A 17,989-nucleotide genomic window follows, 5' to 3' on the forward strand; every position below is an offset into this window, starting at 1 on the left:
TATATATTACAAATGTGTCCCAAAGGCTTTTGTATTGCTGTTCTTGGCTATGGCTGTCTTCGTTTCACAATTTATTTTCCAAAAATCAAAAATCAAAATCAAAGATAAAATCTCGACCGGAAATAGCATTGTTGATCACTGCAGCTAACTTTTTCGTTCCCGAAACCATTCCTGCTCACAAAATGGCAGGAAATTCATTCCCCTAGCGACATGTTTATTGTCTATTATAGAAAACATGGCCCTTTATTTGTCACCCGCACTGGGCATTTCACGAGGAGGAAACTGATCTGGGATCCGGGATATACAAAATAAGAGCAGCAAAAAAAAAAAAAGGTTAACGTTTATTTTCAGGTGCATTACATTTAATAAACGCTGCCTGGTGTTACTTTATTTTGATGTTAGTTTTAAGACTGCACGTAAGCCGTTTTGTGAAAAGGGATTTGTTACGAAATCAATGGGGCCACGATGTTACACTGCGGTTAGATTGTGTTTTGCGCTGAAGGCTTGGAAGCGGAAGTGTATTATTTTACCAACAGAATAGTAATTTTTCTCTGTGCGTGTGAGAAAGGAAGAAAGGAGGGTAGCTTATAGTGAAGTGGAGCTGGGTTTGGAAAAGGGCACGGGGTACTTTTTTTATATTTATATTCGTCCATTCTGCCCGTTCCCATCTCATTATCCTGGCGAAAGGTTGAACAGTTAAAATGGAGGCGGACAGAACCGGCGGAGGATCTAACCCGAACTCCGGAGGCGGCGGCGGCAGCAGTGGAACGGGGCGCAACCCAAACGGGCCTAAAGCAGGACCGGGCCAGGCGACATCAGCTGGTGGGACCGGGGCAATGGCAGCGGCCGCAGCAGCAGCCGCCGGGGCCGTCCCCGGACCGTTGCAGCAGTCACGGGAGCCGCAGGACGGGGAGTCGGGGATGACGCTTCCTGGGATCCTGCACTTCATCCAGTACGAGTGGGGACGCTTCCAGGCCGAGAAATACCGCTGGGAGGCTGAGAGAGACGAACTCAGGGTAAACGTATTCATCACTAACCCCGCGTTTGTGTAGCTGTAACGCCAAGGAAAGGCCTGGAAGGATGTCACCGGAGCTCCTCCGGTGTTGCTTCGCGGATGTACACATGCCCTGCTATCGGTCAGTTAGAGGATGACAAAATGCTAATAGGGCTAGCATTACAGTTGACCAGGATGCGTTATTACTATACAGTAGATGACAATGTGGGAGCTGTTTGACCTCCAGTTGGAAGAAGAAACAGCCACCAGCACTCTTTTAAACATAAAATATTTTTTGTGTCAATAATAATAATAATAATAACAATAATATATATATATATATATATATATATATATATATATATAATTGTTATTATGTTATTATTATATATATATATATATATATGCCTTAGAAGCCTTCTGGGCTTCTAAGTCGATACAGTCAATACAGATACACACCACAAGATTAGATAATAGACTTTTATGTCTGCCCGGAATAGCAAGCAGGCTGTGGTGCAAATAAAGAGGTAGGCAAACAGTTTAGGTGTGGCTACCTTGTCTTTCCATATTATTTCGTGCAGGTACACATGGAACTCACGCTTGGGTCACACGTTATTTTAAGATTTCTGGCATTTTACTAGGATGTGCAAATACACGTTAGTTTGTAAGGAGACACTTATCTGATTCTTTTGTACCCCACACAGACAACTCAAGTGATCTGTGAGTCTGTTGTTGTGGTTAAAAAATGATAACAGTGTTAACCAGCTTTGATTTCCCTTAGCAGTTGCTGCATTCAAAATAATAAATGTGTAAGCATTCCTAAACTGCCCTTACTTAAGACAAGTCTCCCTAAAAACAGTAATTTGATGGCTGTGATATGTATTTATAAAATAATTTGCACAATTGATCAGTTTGACCTTTGAACTTAGGCGGACAACACAGAGATGAAGTTCATGAAGGGATAATGCTTTGTGATCTGTAGTACCAATGCCTCCATACCCATGGCACACACACAAATCAGCATTTTGAGCTAGGACCAGTTACACACACACACACACACACACACACACACACACACACACACACACACACACACACACACACACACACACACACACAGTCAGTCAGTCAGTTGTGTGGTGTATCTGTGTCTATGTATGGACTAAAGTTGTATTTTCATTAGCAATGATTAATACATGAGTATTGATGAATAACAAGTGTTAGGATGAAAATTTGTAGTAGTCTATCTGCAGCCAAACTTGTGCTTGTACTTGTGTTTGTATATATTATCTTTACTATGAATAGTGTGTGATTAGTGTAGATTGACCTTAAAAACAATGCATCTGCCTATAGGCTAGAGAAGTTGACTTTCATTCTTAAAGGTAAATGGTTTAAAGCTGTAAAATACCCGCCCTCCAAGAAAACGAATGTGAGCTTGTGACTCGGTGCCATAGGAAACCCCATGAGCAATACCTGTCACAGTTATTCAGATGCCAACAGCAAAAGACAGACGTTGTACTATTCACCTCAGCTGTATGCATAAAATTAAAAGGCAGAGAGCATTACTGGACAGATTTCTCCAGGATTAAGAAAGGTTAGGAAAACATACAAACATATTTTACCTCTGCATTTGGACAGTTCATCTTTTGTGGTTATCCCTCAAGTAACTACAGTTCTTTTTTGTAATAAGAATGAACTCTGGAGTTCATGAGTTCGACAGAACCACAGAACCCCCCCCCCCCCCCCCCCCAAAAAAAAAAAAACAACATATCATTTCCCACTCCTCTGTCACTGTGCTTCTCACATTGCCCCTAACTCAAACATACATAGTTATAAATAGTGGCTTGATAAAATATGAATGAACAATAACAAATGGGCAGTGCTTGCTGCTTTTATAAAAACGAGGGAAGAGCAGGGAATAGAAAGCAGAAACAGCCAATTGCTGTGTCCGACATGCCATTAAGTGCTTGTTATGGAACTTTGTATGTGCACATTGGCTGCACATGGTCTGGCTTCACGGGTACAATTAGCACCACGCTTGTGCTGAGAGAAAGAGAAGATAACTGGAGTGCCACGCTGAAAAACTGACCTAGCTTACAGTTTAACACCCACGGGCCAAAGGCCTCTGGCTTTTGTTGCCAACATGCTCTCCTCTCACTGAGCCAGTTAGTGTGCCCCCTGGTCATAACCTGCACAGTTAACATGCTGTAAATGTTTCCATAGTGTACTTTGCTCACATGTTGTCTGCACATGGTATTTTCCACACTTTAATTTCAAAGGCTTTACTGAGTCACATGCAAAATTAACTCACAATCATTTGAGATCTGTGTGACTTTGTGTGCAACAGAGGAGATCTCTTCATGTGTGTCTTAGCATGTCTCTGCAAGATCACGACACGTGCGCCGCTAATGTGTTGGTGTGTAAAGCCACCTGTGGCGCTGTGTCTTCACTGACAGGTGGCTGTGGCTTTTGCCTGTCTATAATTCAATTACTTAAGAATCTGCTCTGTGAAAACACACACAGTAGCAGTCTTGTTTCTAACTAGGCATTGTTTTTGCATGAGAAGAATCCTAATTAAATCTACAGGGTATTCCTCAGATAGTCATTTATTCTACAGAGAAAAGGGATGACCTCAACCTGTTCCTCTTTAAAGTGTTCTCATTTTCAGCCATTTCATTTTATTAAGGATGTTAGTAGACATGTAGAATAGATTACTGGTGACCCAAATTACATCACGTCCTGTTTGGTGTGAGTCTTGCAGTCCCTGGGTACGTATCTCTAATTAATAGCTCTGTGTACTCAGCCGTGACACACATATGATGTCCATGTGTATTGTGTTGTTTCACAGCACTGCTCTTGCATTTGCAGTCTTCAACATGCAGCGTTCATCCTTTATTTTCCTTATTTAAAAATTTCCATTCCCTTTCTCTTAAAAAAAAAAAAATTATATACTGTTTGTCAGTCAAGCATGTTGTAACCTTAGTCATAAAATCCCACTAATTGGGATGTCATTATCTATCTATCTAGCTACTACTCTTGGACTGCACACACAGTGTCACTAGCACACTCCAAGCACACTGTCCCAGAAAAGATTTTTTGCTCTACTTGTTTGCTCATGGATTCTCTCACGGGGTGCGAAGGGATAAAAAGATGGAGAATAGCCAGTGGAGGAGGAAAGCTGCCCTTGACCCTATTCTGCAGCTAGTAGAGAAGGACTGACAGAATAGGCTAAATGTGGATGCGCTCCATGCAACAGCAAACTGTGGAAAGGTCAGCGGCAGCGGGCCTCATGAAGGAAAACCCACCCACAGGAAGGCTAGATCAGATGGCGCGACAGGTTTGCTTGCCCCGTAGGCCCTTTGTACTTTAGCCTTTGTTAGTTTACCAACATATTATGAAGAAAGTAACCACAGTGTCATTGTTAGCTGGGCTATGATAAATGACACCCTAGTGGTTTTATTACTCTTTGACCTGTTTATCAGATGGAAGCAGATAGTTCTTTTGCTTTTGATATTAAAAGCAGTGATAGGTTTCTATCTGCTGCTCCACATCTGTTGTGATTGTCTCAACAGCTTCTGTTCTGACGTTAAGTGACAGTCTTGCAATAAGAGCACCTTGACTAGTGGATGAATGGACGGCCTTGTCTTAAAGCTCCTGGCCTGGATCCCTCACATGAGTGAAAACAAGAATTTGAAGCAGGCAAAGGGCAGAATGACAGAGACAAATGAAAGTGAAAAACAGTGCGGTTATTACATCCCCTTGTGTAATTACACAGTCTGCTGTAGCAGTCCCATGGTACAGCTTTTTTTTTTCTTGTTCGTGTAGAAATTTTTAGTTTTAGGACCCTATTTTACTCACAAAGTCAGACATAGAAAGCAGCATTTGTTCTATTTTTAAAGTGAAACCGTAGAAAGGAAGAGCTGTTGGTAAGTCCTGCATAAACACTTCCATATAACAATAAACCCTTTGAACCTGTGTTTTGGTTACCTTTATGTATCAGAGAAAGGTTGCTCTTGCATTGTACTTGGGGTGTGTGTGCACAAATGCAGCCTTGTCTCCAACTTCGCCAACAAGACAGTGTCAAGGCTTTGAGGCATGAACCTGTCCTTCTAGGAGCACAGGGCGAGACTGGTACACAGGGGTGTGATGGTTATCCGTGTCCAAAGGCAAGCTGTAGCTTGTCTGTGTGTGAGTAAGAGTAGAAACGTGTGTCTTTGCCCCACGAGGGTGAAGTAAACACATTGATTTAATGCCTTATTCTTTTACACAACTGATCAAATTTACGCCATTAAAAGAGTTAAGTCATTATTCAAGAAGAGATTTACTGTTACTGTGTCTGTCTACAGGAGGCTGCTGCTGATTTAAGCACTTTTGTTCACTGAAGTACAAGTCTGGCTTATAATTAAGTTCACAAAAAGCACCTTTCTGCATCTGGTGTTATCTACATAACTTTTAGTCACAGTCTTTTAGTAAGCTTTTAAGCAGGACTTGTGTCAAGGCTGTCAGTACACTAAAAAATCTGTCTGAACAACTTGTTTACATACACAAAACCTCCCTGAAAATTCCTCAAATACTGACCTCTACTTAAATCATAGTACACAGAACTGCTGATGTAAAACAATTATAGCATTTAGATTTGAAGTAGGTTTTTTTCCAAGCTCGGACTGCATTCCATCTGTGCTCAGCCATTTATAGTACACAGTATACAGTGTACATGCTGTGCCCACACCATGACATCGCCCAGCTTTGCCTATGTGGTAGTTTAGTAAGTTTATGCACATTCACATCTGATTATGTCGCTCTAAAACAAGTGTTTTTGCTTGCATGTAATGTGCAAAATACATCTTCTGCATCGTCTATTACAGAACCCAACTGCACAATTACTGCATGCATGTGTGGGAATGCAAGCCACAGAAATAGAGCAAATGAGTGAGACTGTGTCTTATGGATGGCTAAGCTAAACTGGTTTTCATTTCATCTCAGTTAATGGCTTAGATGTTATTTCAGTTAATTCATTAGTTATTCTACTTGTGAAAAGACTTTAGATAATGTACATGTACTGACCTGCTCCTCTTAGTTTAGGCCAAGAATAACCCCACAAAATCTCTGTTTTTCATGCCCCTATTAGCCCATGTCTACAGTGTTAATGTACTAGCTTTGAGAGTTCTCTCCAAAACTCTCAGATAAGCATATAAATTCACGTTGCATTAATCAGGATTACTCAGCAGCAGTAGCAGCAGTAGGAAGGTTTGCTTGGCAGATTATCCTGTGTTCCACTAGCCCTCCTAGCTGGTTACATGACTGTGTGTGTATGTGTGTCTGTGTGTGTGTGTGTGTCTGGGTATATATGTGCGCTTTTTCTCAGAGATTGACTACCCTTCCGAGCAGACCAAGTGTCTGCCCCGTGAGACGGCGTTTTTAGATTGTTCTAGTTTTATAGAATTGCGTATGTGTGTGGGAGCAGACTCGTGGACACAGACAGGGGCATGCAGAGGAGAAATGGGCTGTAAAACAAGCTGTATTAATGCTTCAGCACCACTTGGCACAGAGAGAGAAAATGCCTGTTGTGCTTGCAGTCACCATCCTGGGAGTAGAGACAGGGTTAGGGCTTTTTAACCTACTTCTGACAGGGATCACTGTTTAGTTAGTTAGTTTGTTAGTTGTTTGTTTGTATTGTTTCTCCTCACTTGGGCATTTTTTTTCTCCTTCTAAAAGCAGGCAGGATATTTGTTGCCTGATGTTAAATGGGTTTTGCACAAAAGTTGCATACTGTGAGCAGGCACAGCCGGGTTGAAACCTGCATTAGCAATCTTTGTCATTAAGTCTGGCAAATATTTCACATTTTTGTCAATTCTTGCATTATGATGGCTTACTCAAGGGAAACCCTGTCTCGGTGTAGTGCTTGGAAGCCGTGTCATCACTCTGTAGTCTCTTATTACCTTTCTATCTCTCAGAACTCACTGGGGAAAAGTCAGAACAGGCAGAACATTTCTTTCCTCAAGGTAAGAATTTTATCAGCAGTGAGGAAGGAAATGGACAGGAAATGAGAGAGGAAACACAGCAAAGGATGGGTCTTGAAAGAGGGTGTTTGAATTTGGCTGCTCCATGTCTTGTTTTTCCTCCTTTGCAGATGCGCAGTGAGGCCTCGGTTAGGAAAGTTAAAATAAGAGCCCTATTCCACAACCCTCTACTTATTGCTTATTCTTTTTTTTGCACAGCTAGTCACATCAAACCTTTTTGTTCAGTCTCTCATTGCGATGTTTTGTTGATGTTGAATGATTTACTTTTCACCCCAAACCGAGACGGTGCATGCATTTTGTAACTAATTCTTTTCCAGGTCCCAATTTATCTTACTTTTGTTTATGCTTATATGGACAGATGTGGTGTGCGCGTTCCTCACCATGCTGTGTATATGTGTGTTTCAGGCTCAGGTTGCGTTTCTTCAGGGTGAGAGGAAAGGGCAGGAGAATATGAAACAGGACCTGGTGAGGCGAATCAAAATGCTGGAGTACGCCCTCAAACAAGAGAGGTAAAACGAATGCCTGGAAAGCCCCCCCTTTCTGTCCTAGTCTCCTTATGTCTGTTACTCTTTCAGTCTGTCCTGGGAGTTTGCATGCTCCAGGCATAATGATTCTTCTAGTGAAAGATGTATTTGTGGAAGCTCAAAACGTTGCCCTCAAGTGTTCCTTTGTTGCATTACAGGGCTAAGCACCAAAAGCTGAAGACAGGAAATGACCAGAGTCCTGGGGACAAGAAACCAGAGACAGAGGCAGATCAACGTATGTTTGACCAAGTCCTTATGTGCTCTGTAACTTGGACCCATTATGTTGTCTGCTTCTGTTACATTTAGATTCCTGTTTAGCGTTGAGCGCAGTTCGAAGTTTCTGCTTCTCTCTTTTTCTTCTTTTCTTCTCATGCCCTGCTGTTGCATCACTATTGAACAATCTATTTTCTGTAGTTCCCAATGGGCCGGCTGAGTCAGATTCAGAGCCAGCCAATCAGATGTCCTGGAAGGAGGGACGTCAGCTACTACGCAAGTAAGGCTTCATCATCATCCGTTCCTTTTTATCTCAGTGCCATATTAATGTGTTCCATCACAACTTCATCGTAGACATTACAATTCTGATCTAGGCTTAAATGATTCATTTATATGACCATGTGTGTATGTGGATGTAGATATCTCGAGGAAGTGGGTTATTCAGACACCATTCTGGACATGCGTTCTAAGCGCGTGCGCTCCCTTCTTGGGCGGAGCAGCCCTGAAGCTAACGGGCCCCCACCCAGTGAAAGCTGTCCTGAGCCTGAGCCACGAGCAGGTGGAGAGTCCTTGTTGGTCAGACAAATAGAGGAACAGATAAAAAGGTGAGACAGTGGAAACACACGCCCCTCTTTGATCTTACACCACAGAAGAGCTCCAATGTGAACATTGATGACAGAGTAAACATTTGTTTTTTGCAGCACAAAAGCCTTTTTCTTTTCTTCTTCTTCTTCTTCTTCTCCTTTTTTTAAATAGATGTACTTGATGTAAAGCTACTCCTTAAAAACTGAACTTTTCACTGCTGCTTGTGAAAGGCTGCAACTTGTAAAAATTTGTCTTTCACAGAAAGCATTTACTTGCAGTCTCGTGCCAAACTTTACAGACAAGTACGATTTTTACATCACTTCATAATCAAACTAGTTCACTAACATGGCAGACTTGCATATGAAGCCATCCCTTAACCTTCCAACAAACACTTCTTACATTAAGTGTATCTGCGTTTGACCTCATATATCAGGATTTGACCTGTCTGACTATTTTCCAGTATGGTAGTAGTTCATGGTATCCTTTTATAAACAGTGGACAATATCCAAATTATAAATCCATTTGTGTCTTAAAAATTAATTAAGCGATGGGTTGTTGTATGAGATAACTGTCACTGTATCATGAGACTGCTTAGTGAACAAGATTCGTGTGGAATCTTTCTGCACAAGCAGAAATGTGAAGACGGTGAAACAAAAGCACAGTTTAAACTCCGAAACTGGCAAAATAACACATGACAGAAGAGGTCTAAAAGTGAGGGGATTCCTCATCATGCAAGTCAGGATTTTTAATGAGCACTGGAGGTAAAATTAAGATAGATGTCACTGAAGTGTGCAGAGAGGCTCAGAAGTAAATTTTATAGCTAAATGTGGCATGTTTCATTTTTAATTCATGATAAATAGGGAGTTAAAAGGTCTGGGGTTGATTCTAAGTATTAAATTTGCATTTGATAGCTATTCATGGGACTCTCAACCTTCACTTTGAGTTAAGGAGGCCACCATTCAGCTGAAAATAAACCATACCAAATAGCAGAGATTTTAGCACTAACCAAATTAACAAACTGGTACATTCTTAAGAAAGAATGCAGCATAAAATAGCCCACTGAAAACAACTAAAGTGGGTGATTGCAGAAATATTTCCAGCCAAGTCTGTGGAGAAGGTAGTTTTCAAATCTAGAAACACCACAAAAGGGTTTACCACAAGATGCAAAGCAGTGGGAACACACAAGCACAAAAGAGCAGGCTTTGAACAGAGAAAACCAACAGAAGGAAACAACAGATCAAACGGTCTTCCGTTGAAATACTCTGATGGTGTTGTCCAGAGGCTACTGTGCTACCCATAATTCACAGGTAGCTCACAGCTGTTACAACTATGGGTTTTGAAATAATTTAAAAACAGTAAAACAATGTAAACAATAAATATATAAATAAGCAGTCCTTCTGTTGATCTTTGAGTGAAACATGCAGTCAAGATACTCAGCTGTGCATCTCTTTGTAGGAATGCGGGCAAAGAAAGCTCTAAGGAACGTGTGGGGGGTTCAGTGCTGGATAAGATCCCCTTCCTTCATGGCTGTGAGGACGATGACGAAGACGACAGTGACGAGGAAGATGAATTCCAAGGCATGGCCACCGATTGCATCGATGGCCCGCGCAAGAACAAAAAGTCTCGCGTGAAGGTACGGCAGGCTAAATAAAGAATGACCAAGAAATGTTTTCACAAAAAAATGAATAAATAAACAACAACCTTGCTTTCTGCTGTGTTCTCAGATGGGTTCGGAACCTATGACCACAGATATGGACCCTGAAGACGAAGAGGACGAGGATGACTCGGAAGACGCCCTCAATGAGTTTGACTTCCTGGGCTCAGGGGAGGATGGGGAGGGGGCGGGAGAGGCCCGGATCTCAGGGGATGGACGGGAGTTAGGTACGCTGTTGCCTTAGCAACATCATGAGCACAAGCACTGCCAGGATCACTGCCATAAATGTATCTGTCTTTATTGCCCCTATCCTTGCTCACCTTTTTTTTCCTTTACTTCTCATTGTGTCTTGACATCTCTTCTTGTCAATAAAACCAACCTCTTTTCCCAACCACCTGTCTCTCTGTCCTGTTTCACAAGCTGTCGGTCTGTGACTCCTCAGAGCTGTGTAGCTGTCATCTTTGTCTCTAGATGTACTTTCTGTGGTCCAGGGCCATTTCAGAGGTTACCACGCATGCTGCCTTTTTTTTTTATGTGTTCACATTTCATATTTAGAATCATATTTGCACTGTAGATGTGCTTTTGTAAATAAAATTGTACAAGTTTATGTTGTCATTACACGTAAAGAATGAAGTTTGCCTTTTAGCTTCTTTCTGCCTTTGTCTCTTATCTGTCCAACTGCTGACCTCCCCGGCCTTCCTCGACCTCTCCGCATGACGGTATTGTGTCTCTCTCCTCTTGCTGGGTTCAGAAAACCGCAGGAACAAGTTACAAGGAATGATGTCAGATTTCCCCCCTAAACCTACCCCGCCCCCTTCTGTATCCGGACAGGCTCGCTCCGGGGAAGGTAAGACTTCCCTACAAAATATGCCAATAAAAACATCAATTATTCTCTGCCGAGCATTGCGTTTTTAGTCTTCCCCCGTGCAGTTGTAGCTTAGTTGCTGAATCTCAAATTTAGATGTTTGCGTAGGGGTATGCTTGCAAGGTTTCTCCTGCAACTATAAATATTTCCTGTGGTACACAGTGTGGGAGTAGGGAAGTGGAATAAATGACACTGTTCTACAACTATCTAGGACTTATCACGATATTTCAAAGTGATCTCACCATCCTTTTCTAGATCCCTGACATTTGTCAAGATGAAATCATATCTCTTGTGCTTTTCCATTTACAACCTCCAGGTGGTGCCCTGGGTTTCTCCTCTGATGTCTTCATCATGGATGCTGTTGGCGGAGGTGACATGAACCTGGGAGAGCTGGCTGATCTCACTGTTGCCAATGACAATGATCTTTCCATGGATGTAATTGCATATTTTGTTCTGATCAATACAAACTATGCAATACAAGCTACATACGTACAATGAAAACATTTGAATGTTCCCTCTTTTCAAACATGTGTCCCGTCAGTTGCAGGATAACAGAGAAGAGTTTAAAAAGACATGGAACCCCCGATTCACACTACGCAGCCACTTTGACGCCATCCGCGCTTTGACCTTTCACCCGAGCCAAGCAGTGCTGCTCACAGCCTCTGAGGATGGCACACTAAAACTCTGGAACCTCAACAAGGCAATGCACTCTAAAAAGTAAGAACCCTACTGGTGACGATGTTTTTAAATGAAGACGTGTTATTCTCTGCCACACAAATATAAACTCCAGATCTCATTTTAACGGTGTCTCTCCACAGGAATGCGGCTTTGGACGTTGAACCCATCTATACATTTAGAGCACACAGGTGAGTTCAGCCTGAGAACAATAAAAATGCTGCAATTTTTTTCTAAAAATGAATGATTAATGCAATCATTTTCAAATTAAATGCTGTGAATACAAAAAAAAAAAGGGATGAACACGAGGTTTTTGTTTTTTGTTTTCTTGGGGGGAAAGGGTGATGTCATTTATACCTGCTTCTCTTTTGGTCTTGCTCTAGTGGAGCTGTTCTTTCACTGACGATGGGTGAAGATGGAGAGTCCTGCTACAGTGGAGGTCTAGATGGATCCATCAGGTGTTGGAAGATGCCGGACCTGAATGTAGATCCCTATGATAACTATGGTGAGTCATTCTTAACTGCTAATTATATAGCAGAATCACAAAGTTTAGTTTTTCTTTTTTTTTAATTATGTGATTCTTTATCCAGATCCTGGTATTGAAAGCAGTGTACTAGCAGGCCACGAGGACAGCGTGTGGGGTCTGACTTACTCTGCAGTTCACCATCGTCTTGCCTCATGTTCAGCAGATGGCACCATTCGTATCTGGGATCCTCAGAACTCATCCCCCTGCATGTCTGTCTTCAATAAGGAGAGAGGTAGACATTTGTCTTGACTTTGTGGGTTTGCTTTGGCGCTTTTTCTATTCAGATCCCACATCCTCATCACGTTCCATTGTTTGTTTGGTTTTTTGTGTGTGTGTGTATTTCATTTATTTATTTATTTATTTTTCCTAGAGCACGGAACACCCACCTCAGTGGCGTTTGTAGCCACTGATCCCAACCAGGTGGTGGTGTCATTTGATGGCGGTGAGACCCTCCTGTATGACCTCAACACAGAGCAGAGTGTCACTATGCTAGATACACAGACCAAAGATGGTATGTTCTGGACACAGTCTCCAACATAATGTGCAACACTTTTTTTTTTTTTTTTTTTTTGCCACAAATAATAATTTGGTGAAAAATCATTAAATTCTTCTATTAGACTGAATGTGATGTCTTCCTTTGCAGGCAGGGAACTGATCAACCGTGTCGTCAGTCACCCTTCTGAGCCCATCTCCATCACTGCACACGAGAACCGCACCATCCGCTTCCTAGACAACAAGACAGGTATGTGCAGGAGGTGTACTGATGATTACTGAAATGTGTTTTCTCACATGCATCTGAATAAAAAATTTTTGTGCAGGTAAAGTTGTCCACTCGATGGTTGCGCACTTGGATGCGGTCACCTGTCTTACTACAGACCCTAAAGGCACTTACCTCATCTCTGGCAGTGAGTACTCGGCTTTACTGTGTGCTTACTTAGCTAAGTATCCTAGGCTTAATTTTTAAAATGCTCCTCTGTACACCGAGAAACATCTGTTTAATATCACCTGCAATCTGTATACAAGTAGCTTTTTAAATCACAAATTAATTGATAGTAATAGCAAATTTTAAACAGGGAAATTAAATGAGTTTTTTGTTTAGTTCTTTTGAAGAAATAGGAGATTATTTATGGCTTATGAGCAAAAAGTACCTTAAGAAATCCTGTAAAATCTGTAGTAACCGCAAAATATAACATATCACACTGTAGAAGAGGCGTGTGTTAAATCTAGGTTGTAAAAGGATTCCTTTACATTGTTCTCCGCAGTCATCCCTGCCCCTCGTAACACTGCTGTCTTTGCTTCCTCCCACTCCTCACCTCTTACAGGCCACGACTGCTCGGTGCGCTTATGGATGCTGGACAACAGGACGTGCGTGCAGGAGATCACTGCCCACAGGAAGAAGCATGATGAGGCCATTCATGACGTGGCCTTCCACTCTTCCCAGCCCTTCATTGCCAGCGCCGGCGCAGATGCACTTGCCAAAATCTTTGTCTGACATCACTGTCGTCGTTCTGGTGAGATGGAGGGTGCCAGGAAAGAAGCAGTATGGGGCGAACAGGGAGCGGGTTTTTTAGGAGATTTTTTGTGAGGAGCCATAAATAGTGAAAAACAGATGGCAATGTCCTCTTGTTATTTACTAACAAGAAAACATCCCTTTATATATTGTTGGATTTTTAAAATCCCTTTAAATACCAAATTGTGCTTCTGTTGTCCCCTTTTTTTATTGGTGTTTCGAGTAGTTCTGAAAAGCTGCTTTCTTTCCCTCCCTTTCTACTTTTAGAGTCCTACATCAATAACTGGGCCAAAAAAGACTGAAGACTACAGTGGATACATTTCACCTGCTCATACATACACACACACAATTAGTCCTGCACCCCACTGGCTGGGTCATCGCCACAGGACGTCAACCATCAACTTCCTCCCCCTCCGCTCCGAAAACTCCTCACAGTTCTCTAATGCCTCAGTGACTTCTTGTAATACTAATCACATCTTGTAATGCTTTTTTATAACTTTCAAACTCTGGCTGCTCTGTTTTCAAGTAATCATATTTGGAGTAACACTTTTCTACACTACAATATTCTGTTCTTTTTTTTCCTTTCCTTTTCACAAAGTACTATGTGTGTACGCTTGTGCGCTTCAAGTGCTTGCACAATGCTTGCATTTCACTGAGAGCCGAGGGGAAAACACTTGATTTTAAATTGTTTCTTTTTTTTTTTAACAGTTGAAACATTGCTTGTGGCTAACACACATACGTAGGCTTGACTTAAAGGAATAACAGTTCTCGGCATTGACGGAAAACACCTGACCTAACCTCTGCATTGGGAATCAATGTGTTGCATTCCAAAGACTCGGTGAGGAGGATGTGTGTGTGGTGTTGGAGGATGTTTGAGTTAGTCGTGTGTGCTGTGAGGAGGCACTAGAAAGCTGAATAGTGTTGATTGAACAACCTAGTTTCATTGTATGTCTGATTGCTATAGCGTCCCCATGATTCTGCCTCTACGTATGTGTGTGTGTGTGTGTGTGCGTGAGATTAGATGTCACTTAGATAACTCTCACAAACTTATTTCTACAGATGTACAGTGCGTATAGAGTCTCTCACACCGCATGAACCAGCTTAGGATGGATATGACTGAGCATAGTTAAAGTCTGTAGACTAGAGAGGTGCGAGGCTGGTCTGGTGCTTTTTACTGTACAGAGGAGTGTATGTGAGTGTGTGTGTATGTTTGTATATGCACTAGTTCAACCACGGTGCTATGAAAGACTTCATCAGTCTTGAGTCAGAATCAGGGACATGTTTTGTGAGTGTTTCTCTCTCACTGGTCCACACGTGTACGTTCAGTAAAATCATCATTCGTGTGACATTTCGCTGTTGGATCATTTCATTAATTGTGGTCAAATTTCAGAATTGACAGTCCATCCTAGTTATGTTTTTCATTAGAGGGATGTGCATATGGTCGGCTTTGAGTGTCTCCGGCTCGAGCAGTGCATCGAGCTGGTAATTATTTTACAGTGGAGGAGCTCGGATGAGAGATTGTCTCTTTGAAGTCGGTGCCAGTTTTTTTTTGCAGGCTGCTCGCGTCTCGTGATTGTTTTTATTTATTCGGGCTTTCACAAAAGGCTGACATCACCTTTACTCGAGTGATGAGGTGAGGATTTCTTCTTCTTGAATGATGAACACAGGGAGCACATTAGCCGCAGAACTAATCTAGTGAAGCGTGTGTCCTCTTCCTGAAGAGGGATGCTGGACGGGTTTAAAAAAAATAAACAAATACTCCATTTTAAATTCAGCCATACAAAAAAAGTGTTGATTTAAGACGTCTGACTCAGTTTAGGAGGTAAACTGTCAACTTTTGGCTCAGCTGGAAGCATCATTATTTTGAGACCCATGTTTGTTGATGTCCTGCATTTGTGCTGTTGACTACAGGACAGTTTGTTTGCTTTAAGTTGCCTCTTCACAGCTGACCTCGTCCCAGATTATTTTTTCATTACCTTTAGAAAACCTCTAAAATCTGCACTCGGTTAGGCGTCAGCTCTTCAAGATTACACACTGTGTGTCACACTGGTGGTCAGATGACAGCTTAACTCTTTACCCCTTGAAAGCCTACTAGAGGTAACCCTTGAAGCGCTTTCCTGACTGAGCGGCCTGCTTATAGAACAAAATGACTGAGTTTGCATCAGAAGTTTATGAGGGTGGTCTCTGCCTATTCAGCTACCCTTGGAAAAACCCAGAACTATTCTAAAGGTCATCAAACCACACCTGCATCCATATGTACTGAGGCGGCAAAGCTTCTTATTAAGAATACAGGGGAGGTCATCAGATGTTGTCTTTATGGGGGAAAGAGTTAAAGTTGGCTGGAGCTAAACACTTTTAATCACTGGTGACACTAGCATTCATAGTTCATTTATATATATATGTAGTGAGAGATTTTTTTTTTCTCTCCAAACAGAGTGGAAGACTGTTGTGTGAAATTAGACAAGATGTCACACTGCTGTTCCTTTGACACAAGTCTGTCAAAGACAACAACACGGGGCAACTACATTATTATACTGCTGCTGGGCATGACGTCCTATTATCACGTATTAACTATTTGACCCCTTGTTGCACTATATCTAAAAGTGAATGCTTTACATTACAAGAGGATAGACAGGGTGCAGAAACGATGTATTCGATCTGAAGCGAATACTACAAACGTGGAACTGTTGCCGTTCACGGTTATATGACAGCGGGCGTTACTGACACTTTCTTCTCGCTCTGAGCTACTATGTCCCCTGTCTGAGAATGACGACAAATCAGTGTGACTCATCAATAAGAGGAAAACAAGAGGAACTCGAAGCAGAGGTTGTAAATGATGGTTAGAGTTGCCATTATGTGCTGTAAATGTCCATCATTTCTTTGTTTTCTTTCATTTTTTTCTCTCTCCTTTGGTTATGAATATGATTATTAAGATGTAAGAATACTGTAGTATCATAAGTGAATCATTCTTCCTTGCTAGGCATAGAACTTGCTTGTGATTGATAATGGCAATGTAAAACTTGTAAAAAAGCAAAACGATTAAAAAACACGAAAAACAGACGAAAAGAAGATTTAAAAAAAACAAAATCTGTTACCAGTCGGAGGCCAAGGTAAAGAACTCTCATTTCTTTGTGTTTTTTATTTTTTTATTAGCAATTTATCACTGTGTGATATTTTGTACATCATATTAAGCTGTATTCAAACAATTTCCTCCAACTACAAGGGATAAGAGACCTGCTTTTTATTAATTTTGTTTTATTATATATTTTTGAACTGCATTTTAGCTTGTATCAAATGACTTTTCTCTTTTTGTTTACGGGTCCCCTGTTGTATGTCATTAAGGAAGAAAAGACAAAAAAATGAAAATTTTGTACAGTGAATTGAGAGTTGAGTTTTTTCTTGTCTGTCTGTCTTTCTTTCTACTAAAGGATGCCGTACTTGGAAATACATGAAGATACATGAAGGTGTGATCACTTACACTGTAATCCTTACTTATGATGATCCGGTATAGAAGTAGGGTGATGAATTACTAGGAATTTATTTTCCAGCTTTCACACAGTAAAGTTAAAGATTGGTCTGAAGATTTACATCAGAGACTTTCCTGACTTTCAGGCCTTATGTATACAAACTCCACATGTCCTATAACATGGCTTGATGTCGTCTGTCATGGACTCTCTGTGTCTGGTAAATTTCATGACAGTCTTTTGATGTCAAACTCTGCATACATTGTTCATACAGTGTAACCTCATAATGACTTAACTATTCTTGAAACTAGTGTATAAAAGAAGTTAGGTTTTAGTCGTCAAATCTTGCAGTTACAAATGCACTAATTTTCACTGAGTGAGTGTGTTCATTATTACATGTTCAACTGCATAGTAACACAAATAGCTAAGCAGCCAATCACGTGGCAGCAATTTACAGCATTTAGGTATACAAACATGGTGAAGATGGCCTCGTGTCAGCAGAAGGGGGGAATAAAAGGGCTTTAAGTGACTTTGAACATTAAGTATTTCACAGATCACTGATCTGCTGGGACTTTCCAACATAACCACACAACAGGATATACACACTCACCACTTCATTAGATGCACCTCGCTAGCGCTGGGTTGGACCCCAGAACGACCTTAATTCATCATGACACAGATTCAACAAGGTGCTGGAAGTATTCCTCAGATATTTTGGTTCATATTGACATGATAGCAAAACACAGTTGCTGCACATCCATGATGTGGCTAGCAACAATACTCAGGTAGACTGTGGTGTTTAAAAGAATAATCATTTGATACTAAGGGGCCCAAGGTGTGCCAAGAAAATGTCCTCCACACAAGCCAGGATGGACCCAAGCTTTCATATTGTTCTCACTAAATCCTGACCCTACTATTTGAATGTTCTTTTGTCCAGTTTTAGTGAACCCCTGCACGTT

General features: G+C 41.4%; 1 protein-coding gene across 1 annotated transcript; it reads left to right on the forward strand.

Annotated features, from left to right (window-relative positions):
• The first annotated feature begins 401 nt into the window (after positions 1-401).
• strn4 (striatin, calmodulin binding protein 4) lies at positions 402-16,946 on the forward strand. The gene is made up of 18 exons (XM_026191251.1): positions 402-1,016; positions 7,420-7,523; positions 7,697-7,773; positions 7,953-8,031; positions 8,171-8,356; positions 9,792-9,969; positions 10,061-10,217; positions 10,742-10,837; positions 11,172-11,290; positions 11,397-11,572; positions 11,674-11,721; positions 11,914-12,035; positions 12,121-12,288; positions 12,427-12,567; positions 12,700-12,798; positions 12,875-12,961; positions 13,379-13,567; positions 13,834-16,946. Exons 1-17 carry the CDS (start codon positions 702-704, stop codon positions 13,546-13,548), a joined length of 2,322 nt encoding a protein of 773 aa, XP_026047036.1. The 5' UTR covers positions 402-701; the 3' UTR covers positions 13,549-13,567; positions 13,834-16,946.
• The last annotated feature ends 1,043 nt before the right edge of the window (positions 16,947-17,989 follow it).

This window comes from Astatotilapia calliptera, chromosome 14 (assembly GCF_900246225.1).
Source record: "Astatotilapia calliptera chromosome 14, fAstCal1.2, whole genome shotgun sequence".
NCBI classification, from domain to species: domain Eukaryota; kingdom Metazoa; phylum Chordata; class Actinopteri; order Cichliformes; family Cichlidae; genus Astatotilapia; species Astatotilapia calliptera.